The 17311-nt window shown below is 42.9% G+C and overlaps 1 protein-coding gene and 3 long non-coding RNA genes across 5 annotated transcripts; all 4 read right to left on the reverse strand.

Moving 5' to 3' along the window:
- Positions 1–1248: 1248 nt before the first annotated feature.
- Positions 1249–2496, reverse strand: LOC120822281 (uncharacterized). The gene is made up of 3 exons (XR_005712663.2): positions 2105–2496; positions 1652–1759; positions 1249–1527 (listed from the first exon to the last, which is right to left on the reverse strand). It is a non-coding gene; the product is annotated as an uncharacterized LOC120822281 (long non-coding RNA).
- Positions 2497–4769: 2273 nt separating this feature from the next.
- On the reverse strand, positions 4770–5765 carry LOC144410293 (uncharacterized). Its single transcript, XR_013468252.1, has 3 exons — positions 5626–5765; positions 5173–5280; positions 4770–5048 (listed from the first exon to the last, which is right to left on the reverse strand). It is a non-coding gene; the product is annotated as an uncharacterized LOC144410293 (long non-coding RNA).
- A 2273-nt stretch (positions 5766–8038) lies between these two features.
- Positions 8039–10209, reverse strand: LOC120822282 (uncharacterized). The gene is made up of 3 exons (XR_013468253.1): positions 10039–10209; positions 8442–8549; positions 8039–8317 (listed from the first exon to the last, which is right to left on the reverse strand). It is a non-coding gene; the product is annotated as an uncharacterized LOC120822282 (long non-coding RNA).
- Positions 10210–11061: 852 nt separating this feature from the next.
- On the reverse strand, positions 11062–15878 carry LOC120822279 (acidic leucine-rich nuclear phosphoprotein 32 family member D). Of its 2 annotated transcripts, none has more exons than XM_040181832.2 (7): positions 15624–15878; positions 13768–13917; positions 13430–13552; positions 13132–13324; positions 12948–13045; positions 12496–12559; positions 11062–12265 (listed from the first exon to the last, which is right to left on the reverse strand). In XM_040181832.2, exons 1-7 carry the CDS (start codon positions 15675–15677, stop codon positions 12186–12188), a joined length of 762 nt encoding a protein of 253 aa, XP_040037766.1. In that variant the 5' UTR covers positions 15678–15878; the 3' UTR covers positions 11062–12185. The 2 variants fall into 2 exon arrangements, with proteins under 2 accessions (XP_040037766.1, XP_040037765.1); XM_040181831.2 differs by having other exon boundaries at positions 11062–12286; positions 15624–15842.
- Between the last annotated feature and the right edge of the window lie 1433 nt (positions 15879–17311).

Here is a 17311-nt window from a genome sequence, read left to right on the forward strand (position 1 = left end):
AGATCATAACAGTCATAGAGCGTTTATTTTAATCTCAATTTGAAGTGAAAAACTTGTGTCAGGGATGTTGCGGGAAGCAGGATTCAAACGCAGACTTTGAGAAAAAAAAATCCTTTAATAGTCAAAAGGCAGGCAGGAACTAGAGACATTCGACAATGACGCGACAAGTAAATTGAGACACACACGGCATAAATACACTAGGGAGGTGCAGGTGATTGGACACAGGTGGAAACAATCAGACAATCACAGGGGATGACAGGACAAGGCAGGAAGTGAAGTTACCCAGGGAGACAAGATGCAGAAACTACAAAATAAGACAGGAAATAAAACCACACCGTGACAATTTGAATAAATCCAGAGGTTTGAAGTTACAGATAAAAGGAAATAATTCTCATTATATAATTATTATCATTAAAACTAGAAATTGAAGACAATGTCTTTCTTCAAAGCAAGGGATTTACTTTTTTCTATGACATTTTAGACATAGTTTTACTTTTCTGAAAGAATGTCTCATATATTTAGACTTTTTTTATTTTTGACTTCCTCATATATTTGGATTTTCTTTTAGAATAGAAATGTGTCCCAATATGTTTTGACTTTTTTTTCCAAATTGTTTTTGACTCAATATTTATTTATTATTACATGTTTTGACGTAACATTGTTTTGATTCCTTTTTTGACATCGTATTTTTTGAACATCCAACCCGACAGAAAACAGCTCTTTTCTTCTCGGCTCATCCTCAGAACTCTACTTTAAGTTCTTCCGCATCTTTTCTCTTTAAACCTTTCCAGAAATCATATTCTACATGTCTCTTGATATTAATACATTAAAAAAAAAGACCGGTTTGGTTTTAAACTCAGTAGAGTTCTGACAAGAACACGTCTTGTCTCTCGCTTCATACAACTGATGTATAGTGTGTATGTACATATATTTATATATTTATATACATGTCAAATCCTTAACTCTTCCTCCACCTTCCGTAAATGAAACATATAAAAGTTGGAGGTCCTCTTGTTGTATTAAACTATAACTGTTGATAAAAGAGGAGCTCAGGTTCCATCAAAGCCATTCAGATCCTACAGGAGAAATGAATGAGGTCCCGTAGTCGCTGTCCGTGGTGCTGAACTCGACCCGATGGGACCCCCGCTGAGCCGCGTGTGTCGGGCTCGAAATCTACGGATCATCTAGTGCTTTAATCTACAGCGTGAACATCGACCCCTCATTGCCCAACAAAGTGACGCCAGGAGCTTGAATGCTGAAGCGTTTATTGGAGCTCGTGTTGGCGGGTTATAGAAACACAGAGCAGCTTTACAGAGAGAAGGAACACATCAGCAGATGATGATCACTTCGTCCTGCACATTTTTCAACTGCAGATATACTTGAAAATCTCTGCAACTTTGTGAATGTTTCTTTGGTTCAGGTCCACGGCTCGGGAAGCCCGCATGTTCAGTGGAGCGGGAGCCACCGGAACCGCAACATCTGGTGGCGCATCGAAGAGAGCTCGCTCTTCACGCAGCGGCAGATTGCCTGAGAGAGAGAACAGCTTCATCAGAGCACGTGCTACATGTATGACGTGTGTCATGTGTGTAAGGAACACCACGTTGCGTGTGTTTCAGGGTTCACTACTTCTTCACACTAGGGTTGTACTCACCGAGGTTCAGTGACGTCACGGCGTTGATGAAGAGCACCGAGAGCAGGACAGCGGTTAGCACAGCTGGACGCATGATTCCGGGCAAATGAAACTTCTACAAATAATAAACTACAAACAAGGCAAATATAAAAAATAACACAATGACAACAAGAAGAGTACCAACATTTACCAACTATGTACACTATAAATAGAAGTAAATATGAACGTGACCAAACTCTGGGGATGTTGAAGCAACATGGTGGTTCTGTGGGGAGTAAAGAACCACCATGTTGTTTCAACACTTTAACAAACCTGTTAAGCTCCAAAGCCCTAAAATAACAAAATCAACGTCTGTTTTCATGGTTTTGTTGAGCACAAACTCCATTAAAACGAGGACAGAAGTCCCTCAAACGTCCCTGTGACAGATTCAGCATTTGATGAATCGTCCTGAAACAGAGAGAAGCTGCTACTCACCACGGTTCCTCCTGTAGTCTGATGGCCAGGTGGATCTTCTCCTCCCTCTTATTCTCTAATCTCACAGCCTGTGGACGTGTCTCCAAAAGGATCATTTACATGATTAATCATCAGAGCAAACAGTGAGGGACAGTTTCCACGTCTCTGAGAGCGAGACGGTTGGAGGTGTGTGAGAAGAATCAACACTAACGTTTTACTTGGGATGCTTCACGAGGACGCTCAGAGGCTGCAGGCAGGTTACCTTCATGAGAGCGTTTGCTTTGGCATCAATAAAGAGCCAAAAGTGGAAGGGCGGAGACGACAAACATCAGTGGACAGACTCGATGTCCCTGAGTTGAGTTCATGATGCCCAACGCCCCCCTGAGGCCTCACACCGTGGACCCTGATCCCTCAGGGACATGAGGCCTCCTGGTGAGAGTCTGCGGGGACTCGTACAGGAACACGTCACCATGGCAACGGCAAATAACACGTGAAATCCAGGGTCATTTATACTTTTTACTCCCCGATTTGAACGTCTTCCAGGCTGTTTCTTCACAAGATGAGGTTGTTTAAATGTTTTCACAGGTTTTCTTTAATGACTAAAACATTTGATGAATAAATGAGTAACTACCGAAGGAGCGCCTGCAATGTGTCGAAAGGAAAAATGCTTGGTTGGACTAACGAAGGAGAACATTTAAAAAGTCACTGGCACACATGATGACCTCTCATTGTCCATCAAGAAGCACCGTGTGGAAAGGTGATGATGTAATGACCACGGCCCACCTCAGCTGGCCAGCTGTTTCTACAGGAGATGGATGCAGAGCGTGCAGCCCTACAGAAGGAAGGGGGCGGGACCAGAGGCCCTGAACCTTTGATCCAACCTTTGGGCTTCTGCCACGTTGTGTGACGTAAGCGAGCATCTCGCACCTGAATCAGAGGCAGCAGGGACGCAAAAACGTCCCCACGGAGATGTCCAACAAGATCACAGCATTCAAGCCTAAAAGTGACCTATGGAAGTCCTAACTGGATCAGAACCATCTCGCCCACTTTCCTGGTTGTCAGAGCATCAAAACCTGAAGCCAGACCTAAACTTTAATCTACAAGAGTTCATAGCGGGTCACTGCAGGGCTGCAGGCTAACGGCATTAGCATAAACTCTACTACTCTCTGGTGGAGCACTGTAGCCGGAGAGCTAAATGCTAACATGTTAGCTTGGCATTAAATAGACTGTTTGGGTGTGAGTTGTTAATCCAGAGTAGGTATTTTAATCCCAGATGAGCACCGACCACTAAATTTAAAACAAGCACATCCTAAAAGACTAAAAGTGAATCAAGACACGAAGAGTTAACAAGTATTTTTATAACTAAAGTAACTTTATCAGATTCCATTGACTTTATTATGATGCGTTCAAGCTCTACTCAGTACAAATGAGTGCTGAGTGAAGGTAAGATCATAGCAGTCATAGAGCGTTTATTTTAATCTGAATTTGAAGTGAAAAACTTGTGTCAGGGATGTTGCGGGAAGCAGGATTCAAACGCAGACTTTGAGAAAAAAAAATCCTTTAATAGTCAAAAGGCAGGCAGGAACTAGAGACATTCGACAATGACGCGACAAGTAAATTGAGACACACACGGCTTAAATACACTAGGGAGGTGCAGGTGATTGGACACAGGTGGAAACAATCAGACAATCACAGGGGATGACAGGACAAGGCAGGAAGTGAAGTTACCCAGGGAGACAAGATGCAGAAACTACAAAATAAGACAGGAAATAAAACCACACCGTGACAATTTTAATAAATCCAGAGGTTTGAAGTTACAGATAAAAGGAAATAATTCTCATTATATAATTATTATCATTAAAACTAGAAATTGAAGACAATGTCTTTCTTCAAAGCAAGGGATTTACTTTTTTCTATGACATTTTAGACATAGTTTTACTTTTCTGAAAGAATGTCTCATATATTTAGACTTTTTTTATTTTTGACTTCCTCATATATTTGGATTTTCTTTTAGAATAGAAATGTGTCCCAATATGTTTTGACTTTTTTTTCCAAATTATTTTTGACTCAATATTTATTTATTATTACATGTTTTGACGTAACATTTTTTTGATTCCTTTTTTGACATCGTATTTTTTGAACATCCAACCCGACAGAAAACAGCTCTTTTCTTCTCGGCTCATCCTCAGAACTCTGCTTTAAGTTCTTCCGCATCTTTTCCCTTCAAACCTTTCCAGAAATCATATTCTACATGTCTCTTGATATTAATACATTAAAAAAAAAGACCGGTTTGGTTTTAAACTCAGTAGAGTTCTGACAAGAACACGTCTTGTCTCTCGCTTCATACAACTGATGTATAGTGTGTATGTACATATATTTATATACCTGTCAAATCCTTAACTCTTCCTCCACCTTCCGTAAATGAAACATATAAAAGTTGGAGGTCCTCGTGTTGTATTAAACTATAACTGTTGATAAAAGAGGAGCTCAGGTTCCATCAAAGCCATTCAGATCCTACAGGAGGAATGAATGAGGTCCCGTAGTCGCTGTCCGTGGTGCTGAACTCGACCCGGTTGGACCCACGCTGAGCCGCGTGTGTCGGGCTCTAAATCTACGGATCATCTAGTGCTTTAATCTACAGCGTGAACATCGACCCCTCATTGCCCAACAAAGTGACACGAGGAGCTTGAATGCTGAAGCGTTTATTGGAGCTCGTGTTGGCGGGTTATAGAAACACAGAGCAGCTTTACAGAGAGAAGGAACACATCAGCAGATGATGATCACTTCGTCCTGCACATTTTTCAACGACATAGATACTCAAAAACATCTGCAAGTCTTTTAAGGGTTATCTCGTCCAGGTCGACTGCTTGGTCGACCGGCATGTTCAGTGGAGCGGGAGCCACCGGAACCGCAACATCTGGTGGCGCATCGAAGAGAGCTCGCTCTTCACGCAGCGGCAGATTTCCTGAGAGAGAGAACAGCGTCATCAGAGCACGTGCTACATGTATGACGTGTGTCATGTGTGTGAGGAACAGCACGTTGCGTGTGTTTCAGGGTTCACTACTTCTTCACACTAGGGTTGTACTCACCGAGGTTCAGTGACGTCACGGCGTTGATGAAGAGCACCGAGAGCAGGACAGCGGTTAGCACAGCTGGACGCATGATTCCGGGCAAATGAAACTTCTACAAATAATAAACTACAAACAAGGCAAATATAAAAAATAACACAATGACAACAAGAAGAGTACCAACATTTAGCAACTATGTACACTATAAATAGAAGTAAATATGAACGTGACCAAACTCTGGGGATGTTGAAGCAACATGGTGGTTCTGTGGGGAGTAAAGAACCACCATGTTGTTTCAACACTTTAACAAACCCGTTAAGCTCCAAAGCCCTAAAATAACAAAATCAACGTCTGTTTTCATGGTTTTGTTGAGCACAAACTCCATTAAAACGAGGACAGAAGTCCCTCAAACGTCCCCGTGACGGATTCAGCATTTGATGAATCGTCCTGAAACAGAGAGAAGCTGCTACTCACCACGGTTCCTCCTGTAGTCTGATGGCCAGGTGGATCTTCTCCTCTCTCTTATTCTCTAAGCTCACAGCCTGTGGACGTGTCTCCAAAAGGATCATTTACATGATTAATCATCAGAGCAAACAGTGAGGGACAGTTTCCACGTCTCTGAGAGCGAGACGGTTGGAGGTGTGTGAGAAGAATCAACACTAACGTTTTACTTGGGATGCTTCACGAGGACGCTCAGAGGCTGCAGGCAGGTTACCTTCATGAGAACGTTTGCTTTGGCATCAATAAAGAGCCCAAAGTGGAAGGGCGGAGACGACAAACATCAGTGGACAGACTCGATGTCCCTGAGTTGAGTTCATGATGCCCAACGCCCCCCTGAGGCCTCACACCGTGGACCCTGATCCTTCAGGGACACGAGGCCTCCTGGTGAGAGTCTGCGGGGACTCGTACAGGAACACGTCACCATGGCAACGGCAAATAACACGTGAAATCCAGGGTCATTTATACTTTTTACTCCCCGATTTGAACGTCTTCCAGGCTGTTTCTTCACAAGATGAGGTTGTTTAAATGTTTTCACAGGTTTTCTTTAATGACTAAAACATTTGATGAATAAATGAGTAACTACCGATGGAGCGCCTGCAATGTGTCGAAAGGAAAAATGCTTGGTTGGACTAACGAAGGAGAACATTTAAAAAAGTCACTGGCACACATGATGACCTCTCATTGTCCATCAAGAAGCACCGTGTGGAAAGGTGATGATGTAATGACCACGGCCCACCTCAGCTGGCCAGCTGTTTCTACAGGAGATGGATGCAGAGCGTGCAGCCCTACAGAAGGAAGGGGGCGGGACCAGAGGCCCCGAACCTTTGATCCAACCTTTGGGCTTCTGCCACGTTTTGTGACGTAAGCGAGCATCTCGCACCTGAATCAGAGGCAGCAGGGACGCAAAAACGTCCCCACGGAGATGTCCAACAAGATCACAGCATTCAAGCCTAAAAGTGACCTATGGAAGTCCTAACTGGATCAGAACCATCTCGCCCACTTTCCTGGTTGTCAGAGCATCAAAACCTGAAGCCAGACCTAAACTTTAATCTACAAGAGTTCATAGCGGGTCACCGCAGGGCTGCAGGCTAACGGCATTAGCATAAACTCTACTACTCTCTGGTGGAGCACTGTAGCCGGAGAGCTAAATGCTAACATGTTAGCTTGGCTTTAAATAGACTGTTTGGGTGTGAGTTGTTAATCCAGAGTAGGTATTTTAATCCCAGATGAGCACCGACCACTAAATTTAAAACAAGCACATCCTAAAAGACTAAAAGTGAATCAAGACACGAAGAGGTAACATGTATTTTTATAAATAAAGTAACTTTATCAGATTCCATTGACTTTATTATGATGCGTTCAAGCTCTACTCAGTACAAATGAGTGCTGAGTGAAGGTAAGATCATAACAGTCATCGAGCGTTTATTTTAATCTGAATTTGAAGTGATTTACTTGAATAAATCCAGGTGTTCGAAGTTACAGATAATTGGAAATAATTCTCATTATATAATTATTATCATTAAAACTAGAAATGGAAGATAATGTCTTTCATCAAAGCAAGGAATTTAGACTTTTTTTAATGACATTTTAGACATATTTTGACTTTTCTTAAAGAATGTTTCATATATTTAGACTGTTTTTTTTTTTTATTTATGGATTTTCTTCTAGAATAAATATCTGTCCCAATATATTTAGACTTTTTTTTATCAAATTACTTTTTGACTCAATATTTATTAACTTTGTTTTCATGGCATGTTTTGAAGTAACATTTTACGACTCCTACGACATCGTACTTTTTGAACATCCAACCCGACAGCAAACAGCTCTTCTCTTCTCGACTCATCTTCAGACCTCTACTTTAAGTTCTTCCGCATCTTTTCCCTTCAAACCTTTCCAGAAATCATATTCTACATGTCTCTTGATATTAATACATTTTTAAAAATGACCAGTTTGGTTTTTAACTCAGTAGAGTTCACACAAGAACACGTCGTGTCTCTCGCTTCATACAACTGATGTATAGTGTGTGTATGTATGTATGTATATATATATATATATATATATATATATATATATTTTTTTTTATACATGTAAAATCCTTAACTCTTCCTCCACCTTCCGTAAATGAAACATATAAAAGTTGGAGGCCCTCTGGTTGCATTAAACTATAACTGTTCATGGAAGAGGAGCTCAGGTTCCATCAAAGCCATTCAGGTCCTACAGGAGAAATGAATGAGGTCCCGTAGTCGCTGTCCGTGGTGCTGAACTCGACCCGATGGGACCCCCGCTGAGCCGCGTGTGTCAGGCTCGAAATCTACAGATCATCTAGTGCTTTAATCTACAGCGTGAACATCGACCCCTCATTGCCCAACAAAGTGACACCAGGAGCTTGAATGCTGAAGCGTTTATTGGAGCTCGTGTTGGCGGGTTATAGAAACACAGAGCAGCTTTACAGAGAGAAGGAACACATCAGCAGATGATGATCACTTCGTCCTGCACATTTTTCAACTGCAGATATACTTGAAAATCTCTGCAACTTTGTGAATGTTTCTCTGGTTCAGGTCCACGGCTCGGGAAGCCCGCATGTTCAGTGGAGCGGGAGCCACCGGAACCGCAACATCTGGTGGCGCATCGAAGAGAGCTCGCTCTTCACGCAGCGGCAGATTTCCTGAGAGAGAGAACAGCGTCATCAGAGCACGTGCTACATGTATGACGTGTGTCATGTGTGTGAGGAACAGCACGTTGCGTGTGTTTCAGGGTTCACTACTTCTTCACACTAGGGTTGTACTCACCGAGGTTCAGTGACGTCACGGCGTTGATGAAGAGCACCGAGAGCAGGACAGCGGATAGCACAGCTGGACGCATGATTCCGGATTAATGAAACTTCTACAAATAATAAACTACAAACAAGGCAAATATAAAAAATAACACAATGACAACAAGAAGAGTACCAACATTTACCAACTATGTACACTATAAATAGAAGTAAATATGAACGTGACCAAACTCTGGGGATGTTGAAGCAACATGGTGGTTCTGTGGGGAGTAAAGAACCACCATGTTGTTTCAACACTTTAGGCAAGGCAATTTTATTTGTATAGCGCTTTTCATACACAAGGCAGACTCAAAGTGCTTCACATTATAACATTTCATACAATAAAGTGAAATAAAATTCAGTAATTAGACGACAATTAAAAACAGCAAATAAAATTATAAATTAAAATCTTATTTAAATTGTTTAATTAAAGGCAGAGGTTAAAAGTGCAATGTAGGTAAAATTTAGCAGAAGGCGAAGCTGAACATAAAGGTTTTCAGTCCTGTTTTAAACGTGGTCAGAGTTGGGGCAAGTCTTAAATCTTCAGGAAGTTTATTCCAGCTGTTTGTTGCGTAGTAACTAAATGATGTTTTCCCATGATTTGTATTTACTCTGGGAATCACTAACAGATGGTGTCAGAAGATCTTAGTGATCTTGAAGGCTTATGTAGTGGAAGCATATCAGTGATATACTTTGGCCCTAAACCATGTAGTGATTTATATGTGAGCAGTAGGATTTTGAAATTAATTCTCTGACATACTGGGAGCCAATGTAAGGATTTAAGAATTGGTGTAATGTGCTCACATGTTTTGGTCTTTGTTAGAACTCTAGCAGCAGCGTTCTGAACAAGCTGGAGCTGCCTGACAGTTTCTTTTGGAAGACCTGCAAGGAGACCATTACAATAGTCCAGCCTACTAGTTATGAAGGCAGTACAAGTGTTTCTAAGTCTTGAGCTGACATGAGCCCTCTAAGTCGTGCGACATTTTTGAGGTGGTAGTAGGCCGATTTTGTTACTGATTTGATGTGACTCTCCAAGTGTAAATCTGAATCAGAGAGTGAAGGTGTTGGGTTACTTTAAACCTTTCTTTTTTAGCACCAAATACAATGATCTCAGTTTTGTCTTTAGTTGTAGGAAATTTTGACACATCCAGTCTTTGATTTGCTCAATGCACTGGCACAGAAGATCTATGGGGCGATAGTCGTTTGGTGATAGCGCTACATAGATTTGGGTGTCATCAGCGTAGCAATGGTGGTCAATTTTATTTCTTTGCATGATTTGTCCTAGTGGGAGCATGTAGATGTTGAATAAAGTCGGCCCTAAGATCGAACCTTGGGGGACTCCACACGTTATGTCGGTTGTTTCTGATACGAAGTCACCAATGGAAACAAAATAGTTCCTGTCTTTAACAAACCCGTTAAGCTCCAAAGCCCTAAAATAACAAAATCAACGTCTGTTTTCATGGTTTTGTTGAGCACAAACTCCATTAAAACGAGGACAGAAGTCCCTCAAACGTCCCCGTGACGGATTCAGCATTTGATGAATCGTCCTGAAACAGAGAGAAGCTGCTACTCACCACGGTTCCTCCTGTAGTCTGATGGCCAGGTGGATCTTCTCCTCTCTCTTATTCTCTAAGCTCACAGCCTGTGGACGTGTCTCCAAAAGAATCATTTCTGATTAATCATCAGAGCAAACAGTGAGGGACAGTTCCCACGTCTCTGAGAGCGAGACGGTTGGAGGTGTGTGAGAAGAATCAACACTAACGTTTTACTTGGGATGCTTCACGAGGACGCTCAGAGGCTGCAGGCAGGTTACCTTCATGAGAACGTTTGCTTTGGCATCAATAAAGAGCCCAAAGTGGAAGGGCGGGGACGACAAACATCAGTGGACAGACTCAATGTCCCTGAGCTGAGTTCATGATGGCCAACGCCCCCCTGAGGCCTCACACCGTGGACCCTGATCCCTCAGGGACACGAGGCCTCCTGGTGAGAGTCTGCGGGGACTCGTACAGGGACACGTCACCATGGCAACGGCAAATAACACGTGAAATCCAGGGTCATTTACCCGAGCAAACTACCGATGGAGCACCTCCAATGTGAGGAGGGAGATGACTCATCACATCGTCCATGAAGAAGCTCCGTGGAAAGGTGATGATGTGAGATGGAGGAATTAAAGAAAACCTTTGATCTAACCCGGTTTGTAGCACCTGACCAGAGGAAAGAAGTCGCACATCAGGGTGCTGAAGTATTTAAGAAATTATGTACTATTTAATATTCCAAACAGAAATGTTTGAACCTAAGTTTTTTTTTTTTTTATAACACTCATGTTTCAACGACATTGGTTTGTGTATATAATATATTGGTATATCAATAATGTTACATTTTGTTTAACAGAAGGGTTTTTCTGCACTCGGTTCAGGTTGACTTTTCAATAAGTGCTCGCTCTCAATGCCCCCCCCAGATTCGCCAACTGTCCCACAGATGAGAAGATGACTCTCAAGGTCGGATGAAGAGCTTTGTCCTCCAGGAGGAAACATCATTTCTAAGTGTGCTGTTGTTTAAAGTTCTGGTAGCGACACGTTCACAGAGACAAACGGGAGCAAAATGTTAAGATTTTATTTACAAAGTCCTCGTGTGTTTTTTTGGTCGATTTTCCTTTAACTTACAGAAAGTAAAAAAAAAATAAAGAAAAGAAAAACACAACGTCAACTAGTCAGTGTGAGCGTGAAGGATCGACTGGATCTCTGAGCAGAAAGGTGGGGAGACATGAGGGACATGAGGGACAGTGTCCCCAGACAACAATACAAAATTAAACAACAAAAAAAAAACATTTCTCTGAAAAAATATTTCTTTTAAAAAGCTCTGTTGGCAAAAAAGAGAACACAGTTTGCCCCGAGGAGGAGGAGGGGGGGGGGGGGGGATGGGGGGCAGATGTCACAGCTGCCGGCTTTCTCCCACAGCGGCGACGCTTACGCGTCACTCGAGTTGGAATCTTCCACTTCACGTCTGCGGTTTAAAAATAATAATTTTGCAAAGCACGTCAGGATTAAAGACAAAGTAAATAACCTCAAAACATTTAGAGTTCACGCGTTTGTCCACATTTCTCTGAAAAACAAAAAAAACAGTAGCCCGAGATTATAACGGTCAATCGGTCGGCGGTTTATTGATTGACTGAATATTTCTGGGTGATTCATCTGAAGTCAAGATAACGTTAACGGGATCCTGCTCCCACAGTTATGGATCTCCAACCTTCTTTTTCACATTTCATTCTATTTGGGCTGAAAAACAAAACATCGGATTACTTTCTGCTCCGAGAAAATAGAAGTGGACTTTTTTTCTTAACAATTTTTGTATTTTATAGAAAAGAGTTGATGAAAAATAATCGCGTACTGTGCGCGCCACAAAGTGATCAAAACCTTTAAAGGGAACGTGGAGAAGTTATTAGATATTTTTGGAACTTTTGATGAGATGATTTTAAAAAGCCTGAAACTTCTGGATGGGGAGAAACTTTGGAAAAGATTGAAAAAAGAGGAACCAGTTTTGATAAATTAGGTTGGAGATGCAGGGAGGAGACGAGGGCGCAGCGGGAGGAGGCCGGCTGTAGAAATGGAACGCAGCCCAGGAGAGTGGAAGGAGGAGGCGGCCCAGCTCGGGGGTGGTGGTGGGGTCATTTAGGGGGGGAGGGCGGGTCAACAGGCAAGAGGTCAGGGGTTTACAGGGGTCCTTAATCATCTTCCTCCTCGTCCTCCTCATCCTCAGGGTCCCTCTTCCTCTTCTCTCCTTTGGCCGGAGACGAGTCCTCGTCTGCAGAAGACAAAACAACAACTATATTTTTAATTAATTTATGTAGTTATTCATTAAATAAAGGATATATCTACAGATATTTGAATTGGATAGTTATTTATTCCCCGAGAAATAAATTGTATGAATTTTCCCACTTCCTGTTGAAAGTGAACAATGCTGTAGTTTAACATTTCCATCCTCGGATGAAGAATCAACAATAATAATCAAAGAAGTTATAAGTGGCGACTGACCGTCGTCATCGTCGTCTTCATCTTCCTCGTCTTCGCTGTCCAGGTCTCCGTTCACTTCTCCCTCCTGCAGACAGAGAACACCAGGTGAAGGGTTAAAAAAGTCCACAGCTAACTCGTTAGCTCCTCTCAGTGGAGCAGAATGCTAACATGTTAGCTTGGTATTAACAGAGTTGTGTAGGTGTTATAATTCTAGATGAGCGCCGCTAAACTCTTAAAAAGATACATACGCGTATTACAACTAAAGCAACTACCAGATACTAATTATTTATTAATTTAGATATATGGAAGGAATTACAATTATAGAATCATCATTAGTCTAAGTGATTGGATAAAATACAAGACTTGATTTATTTTTCATATCAAATAACCACACGAGTAAAAGAGCAATAGGACGTTTGCCATATTCGTCTTTGGGAGTGATGCGTGTTTTCCTCCGATGGCCATGCACTCACCTCTTCATCAGCGCTGTCGTCGGCGCTGTCGTCCTCTTCGGCCACGACGTCCTCCTCGTCTTCCTCCTCCTCTTCGTCAAAGTCCTCCGACTCCCCCTCTGTGTTCACACGAAGGGGCTGATTAATACCGATTAGGAGAACAGACGGGGGAACCTTTAGGAGACGTTTGAAGCGCTTCTCTTACCCAAACCCTCCTCGTCCTCGTCCTCCACGCCGTCCCCCTCCCCGTCCGAGTCGGACGCCTCGCAGTCGTCGATGTCGTAGCCGTCCAGGTAGGTGAGCTGGGGGAGGAGCTTAAAGATGGACTCCCTGTAGTCGGCCAGGTTGGTCACCTCGCAGTTAAACAGGTCGAGGCTCTTCAGCTGGGGCAACTTTTTCTGGAGGTTCAAGCAACGAAAACATCTCAAAACAGTTCATCTCATAAGACACGGCGCTGGAAGTAAACTCGGACTACTTCGGTTGGGAGTCGGACTGCAACCCACCAGCGGCTCCAGGGTGCTGATGTCTTTGAACTTGTTCCCGCTGAGGTTGAGGTGCGTCAGGTTCACCAGCCGCTCCGCCAGGACCTCCAGACCGCCCGATATCCTGTTGTCACTCAACTCCAACTGCAGAGGAGAAGAAGAGATGGACGGAGGAGTTATTTCAGCTGAAACAATTGGCTCATTAATCGTTATTCGTGACTGAAATCTGGTGTCCTGGATGTTTTAACTCCATTAATTGATTTGACCATAAAAAGGTGTCTGGATCTTTTAGCGTGAGGCGGAACTCTTGCCGTCACAGATGAGTAATAAGTGAGAATCTTTCTGCTCGGCGCGTTTACCTTCTTGAGTTTGTCCAGTTTGGGGATGTCTGCTACGCTGGTCAGGCCGACGTTGATGAGGCTGAGCAGCTCGAGGTTGGAGAACTCTTCTGTGATTCCTTCGATCTTTCCTTCTCCGGAGCGACAGTTGTCCAGAACGAGCTCCTGGACCTGAGGAGGGAAAGTTGAGACGGAGTTCTGGTGGATGGACGTTTAAATGGAGACAATAACAAGATGTGCTTTCATTTTTATACCAGAATAAAACTGAACTTTAAATTCCAGTTGACTTTTCTAGTCATTTGAGACTAATTCAGAAAGCAATCGGATCAAAAGGCGCTCTGCAGTTATGAACGTGCCACAGAGATCAAGCAAAAAATGAATTAAAAATTGTTCTGTCAATGTTTCTAACTTTCAACCCCGAGTTAAATTGGTTTATTTTAGGGTAACTGTGCATTTCTTCTTGGAGGTTATGCATCCTCACACTCACACGGGTTTTGGGAGATTCATTTTCTGATAATATTAGACTATCACCATCGCCCAAAATGAAAAGATTACAATAATCCTAATTTACCTAAGGTTAAAAGCTATTGATCCGCAAATCCAGCCAATGTCCACGCACGAGGACCGCCGGGCCTTTCAGCGCACGTTTCAGTTGCTTTGCAGCCGGTTTGAACAGCAGAAATCGGAGCGGTCACATGCAGCTCGGAGGGCGCAGTGGACCGAGGAGTCCTGCGCAGCTTCATGTTGGAACGGATCCCAGCCGAGACTGTTGATAAACTCGCGAACACATGTGACGCTGCAAAGTTAGCCGAGCTGCTCGCGCGCTGCTAACTGTCCCGGGCGCGCACTGGTCCACCTGGTTGCTCCGTGCGCGAGGGCGACAGGAGGCGCCTCGTTTCTAAAGGTTTTATTGGGGGGGGGTCCATCCATAATGGAGGCGAAGAAGAAAGCACAACAAACCCATGCGAAGTAGCCACTTTAGCACGCTAGCACGCCGCTGGCTACGCGCCTTTAGCCCGCTGGAGGCTTCGGCTAATCTCTGGAGCAGCGATTCCACCAACGACGATCATTTGGCTTATTTACAAATGTGGGGAAAAAAAAACAGAACAGCCGAACGTTTAGAAGCTAAAACGAGACGTTGTTGCGGTTTTAAAGGAATAATTGTGAGACTCGGCCGGCGTTTAAGTGCGTTAAACCGAAAAGGCAATGACGCATTTCCTGCATTGCACGAGTAATACACGTTAGAGAGACATCGTGACGACTGGGTTTTTACGTAACAACGTAACGTTGACCGTCGTCGTTGTCATATTTTACGGGTTCGTCGACTCTAGCAGACGTAGACGTTATTCAACCGAATATTAGAAAATCCGTGTCTCAAACCGTTCGCGTAAAGACATTTAACAACTTGGAAATGATGCGGCCCCAGACATTAGCCGGGGCCCGGCACACACGGATGAGCGTTCCGGGGCTCGAGCAGGAGGCGCTTTGCAGCCGCCGTTGAACGCGCGCAGAGGACGGACGTCAATCGTCCTTTTTCAGAACGTTCGGTGCAGGTTGGAGTGAAATGAGCGAGGAGAGCGACCATTAAAATGGAAACGAGGCGGTAAACAGCTGCGCACTCGGTGTGTTTACCCGGGGGGGGGGGGGCGACTCGGGGACTCGGTGGAGCAACGGTTTAAATGGTAGCTGTTTGGAACGGTCCCCGGTTGAATATCCGGTTGCAGCTTCACTTTAAGCCGTAGACGGTAACCGGTACATTTTAAGCACTTTTCTGCAGACACGCTGCCATGTGCTCGCCATCACTCCCCGTCTCCTGCCGGTCAAGTTTAACATAACGTTTACACCGAAAAACAACACCACAAACCCGGGCTACTCACTTCTGTCGGCGACCGGTGTCTTAGTTCTAAGGAGACTCTCTTCTTCATGTCCATTTTGCGCTGGTTTTGGCCTGAATTTGGGTCTCTGAGGTGCGAAAAACTTGTTTCTCCTCGAACCTCTCTCTTCAGTATCAACACGCGGAAACCTGCGTGAAGCTAGTTAGATTAAAAATGGAGGACTTCCGGACCAGACTTGAAAAATAAAGGTCTCGTCGTCTGGGCGGAAGTTGAAGCGAGCCATGTCCCAAGATGAATATCAGTTTGGAACCGCAATATAATGCTTATTATACAAATACTATTCGATAGATTACTTATTATGCTACACATTTTAATCTTGTATGGCCTTTTTTTTTACTTTCTACATTATTATGAAGGAAAAGAGATGGACTTCCGTTTTGTTCTATCTTTCCCACCGAGCTTGACACAGAGTGAAACGTTCCCGTGGCGTGCGTGAAACGTGAGTCAAGCCGTTTGCTGCTTTTAATTGTCCTCGACAGTAAATACATTTCACATTATCGACTCAACGCATGAATAAAGCAAGTTACAGATTAAATCAAAGCTCATCTAGCAGCATGTGATACAACCTTCAGCTATCAGTGACATGTCTTTTCCCTCTTATATTTTATTAACTTCGCAACTTCCTCCTCCTCACTCTTCCAAGACGCTGGATTTTACAAACAAACAATAAAACTGAGGAATACATATGTATTAGCTAACCTCTGATACAACGTTAATGACATATTTAGGTGACTTCGCGCAAAGACGGCACATTATCTGCCACTAGTCTATCAATTTCGATTCTTTCGGAGGCACGTGAACGCGTCATGTTAATTTCTAAAAGGAGGGAAACCTAACGACGGCAGGAAGGTCTCCATAGCGCTGGTGGCGGCCATTTTGGCTCAATTGCGTAAGGAAAAAAAATGCTGAAACGTCACTACTGTGGTGCTCAATAAGGCCAGAGCACAGATTGAAGACTATTCCGATACAAATCAAGTCAATTTATAAAACTAAAATTGTTCATTTGAAGTCCTATAGTGGCACCATAGTGGGTTTTCTGCACAACATGTTATTATTGAATATCCTTAATATACAGCATGTAACCTATTTATTACCATATAGTATAAGTATTAAATTAATCAGTTGAGACCACTTGAGAAGTAATATCACAGTATAAAGATACTCCATCACAAGTAACATTTTTGCAGTCAAAATGTTTCTTAATTAAAAGCAAAATAATTTTACTGAAAATTAAAATTTCAAGAGTAAAAAAAGAGCCTTACTGCAGAGTGGTTACTGTGTCATATTATATTTTTAGATAGATATTAGGTTAAACCTTTCTATTGCTTTGTGTCGGTCAAGATGGAGCTAATTGTAAGTACTTTATATGTTTTGGGGGATTAAAAGAACAATATTTCTAAAGTGGGATTTTGATATTGTTTGCCCAAATCAATTTCAAGTTAAAAGTCCTTCTATAGAGAGTACATGTGGAGAATGATTTACACTTTTTTTAAATTGAAAAAATGGATTCATTCCTCCATGACGAACCAATTGCACTCTGGTTTTTATGGTGTCTTTATTGTCATTACATTATAGATCATCTTCACGACAAGCAGTTATACATACAGTGGTCTTAGATTATATTATTGTCCAATAAAAAGAGAACAACAGTTAGTATCACAGCTACACCT

The sequence above is a fragment of the Gasterosteus aculeatus genome, chromosome 7 (genome assembly GCF_964276395.1).
Source record: "Gasterosteus aculeatus chromosome 7, fGasAcu3.hap1.1, whole genome shotgun sequence".
NCBI lineage: Eukaryota > Metazoa > Chordata > Actinopteri > Perciformes > Gasterosteidae > Gasterosteus > Gasterosteus aculeatus.

Bases quoted from the DNA above. Each gene is read 5' to 3' on its own strand.
- LOC120822279 (XM_040181831.2), bottom strand. From the start codon at position 15,677: ATGGACATGAAGAAGAGAGTCTCCTTAGAACTAAGACACCGGTCGCCG. The intron at 13,553-13,767 runs GTAAACGCGCCG...TCTCCTCTGCAG, and splicing joins AACTGGACAAACTCAAGAAG to TTGGAGTTGAGTGACAACAG. The intron at 12,287-12,495 runs GTCAGTCGCCAC...TTAAAAATATAG, and splicing joins TGAAGACGACGATGACGACG to TTGTTGTTTTGTCTTCTGCA.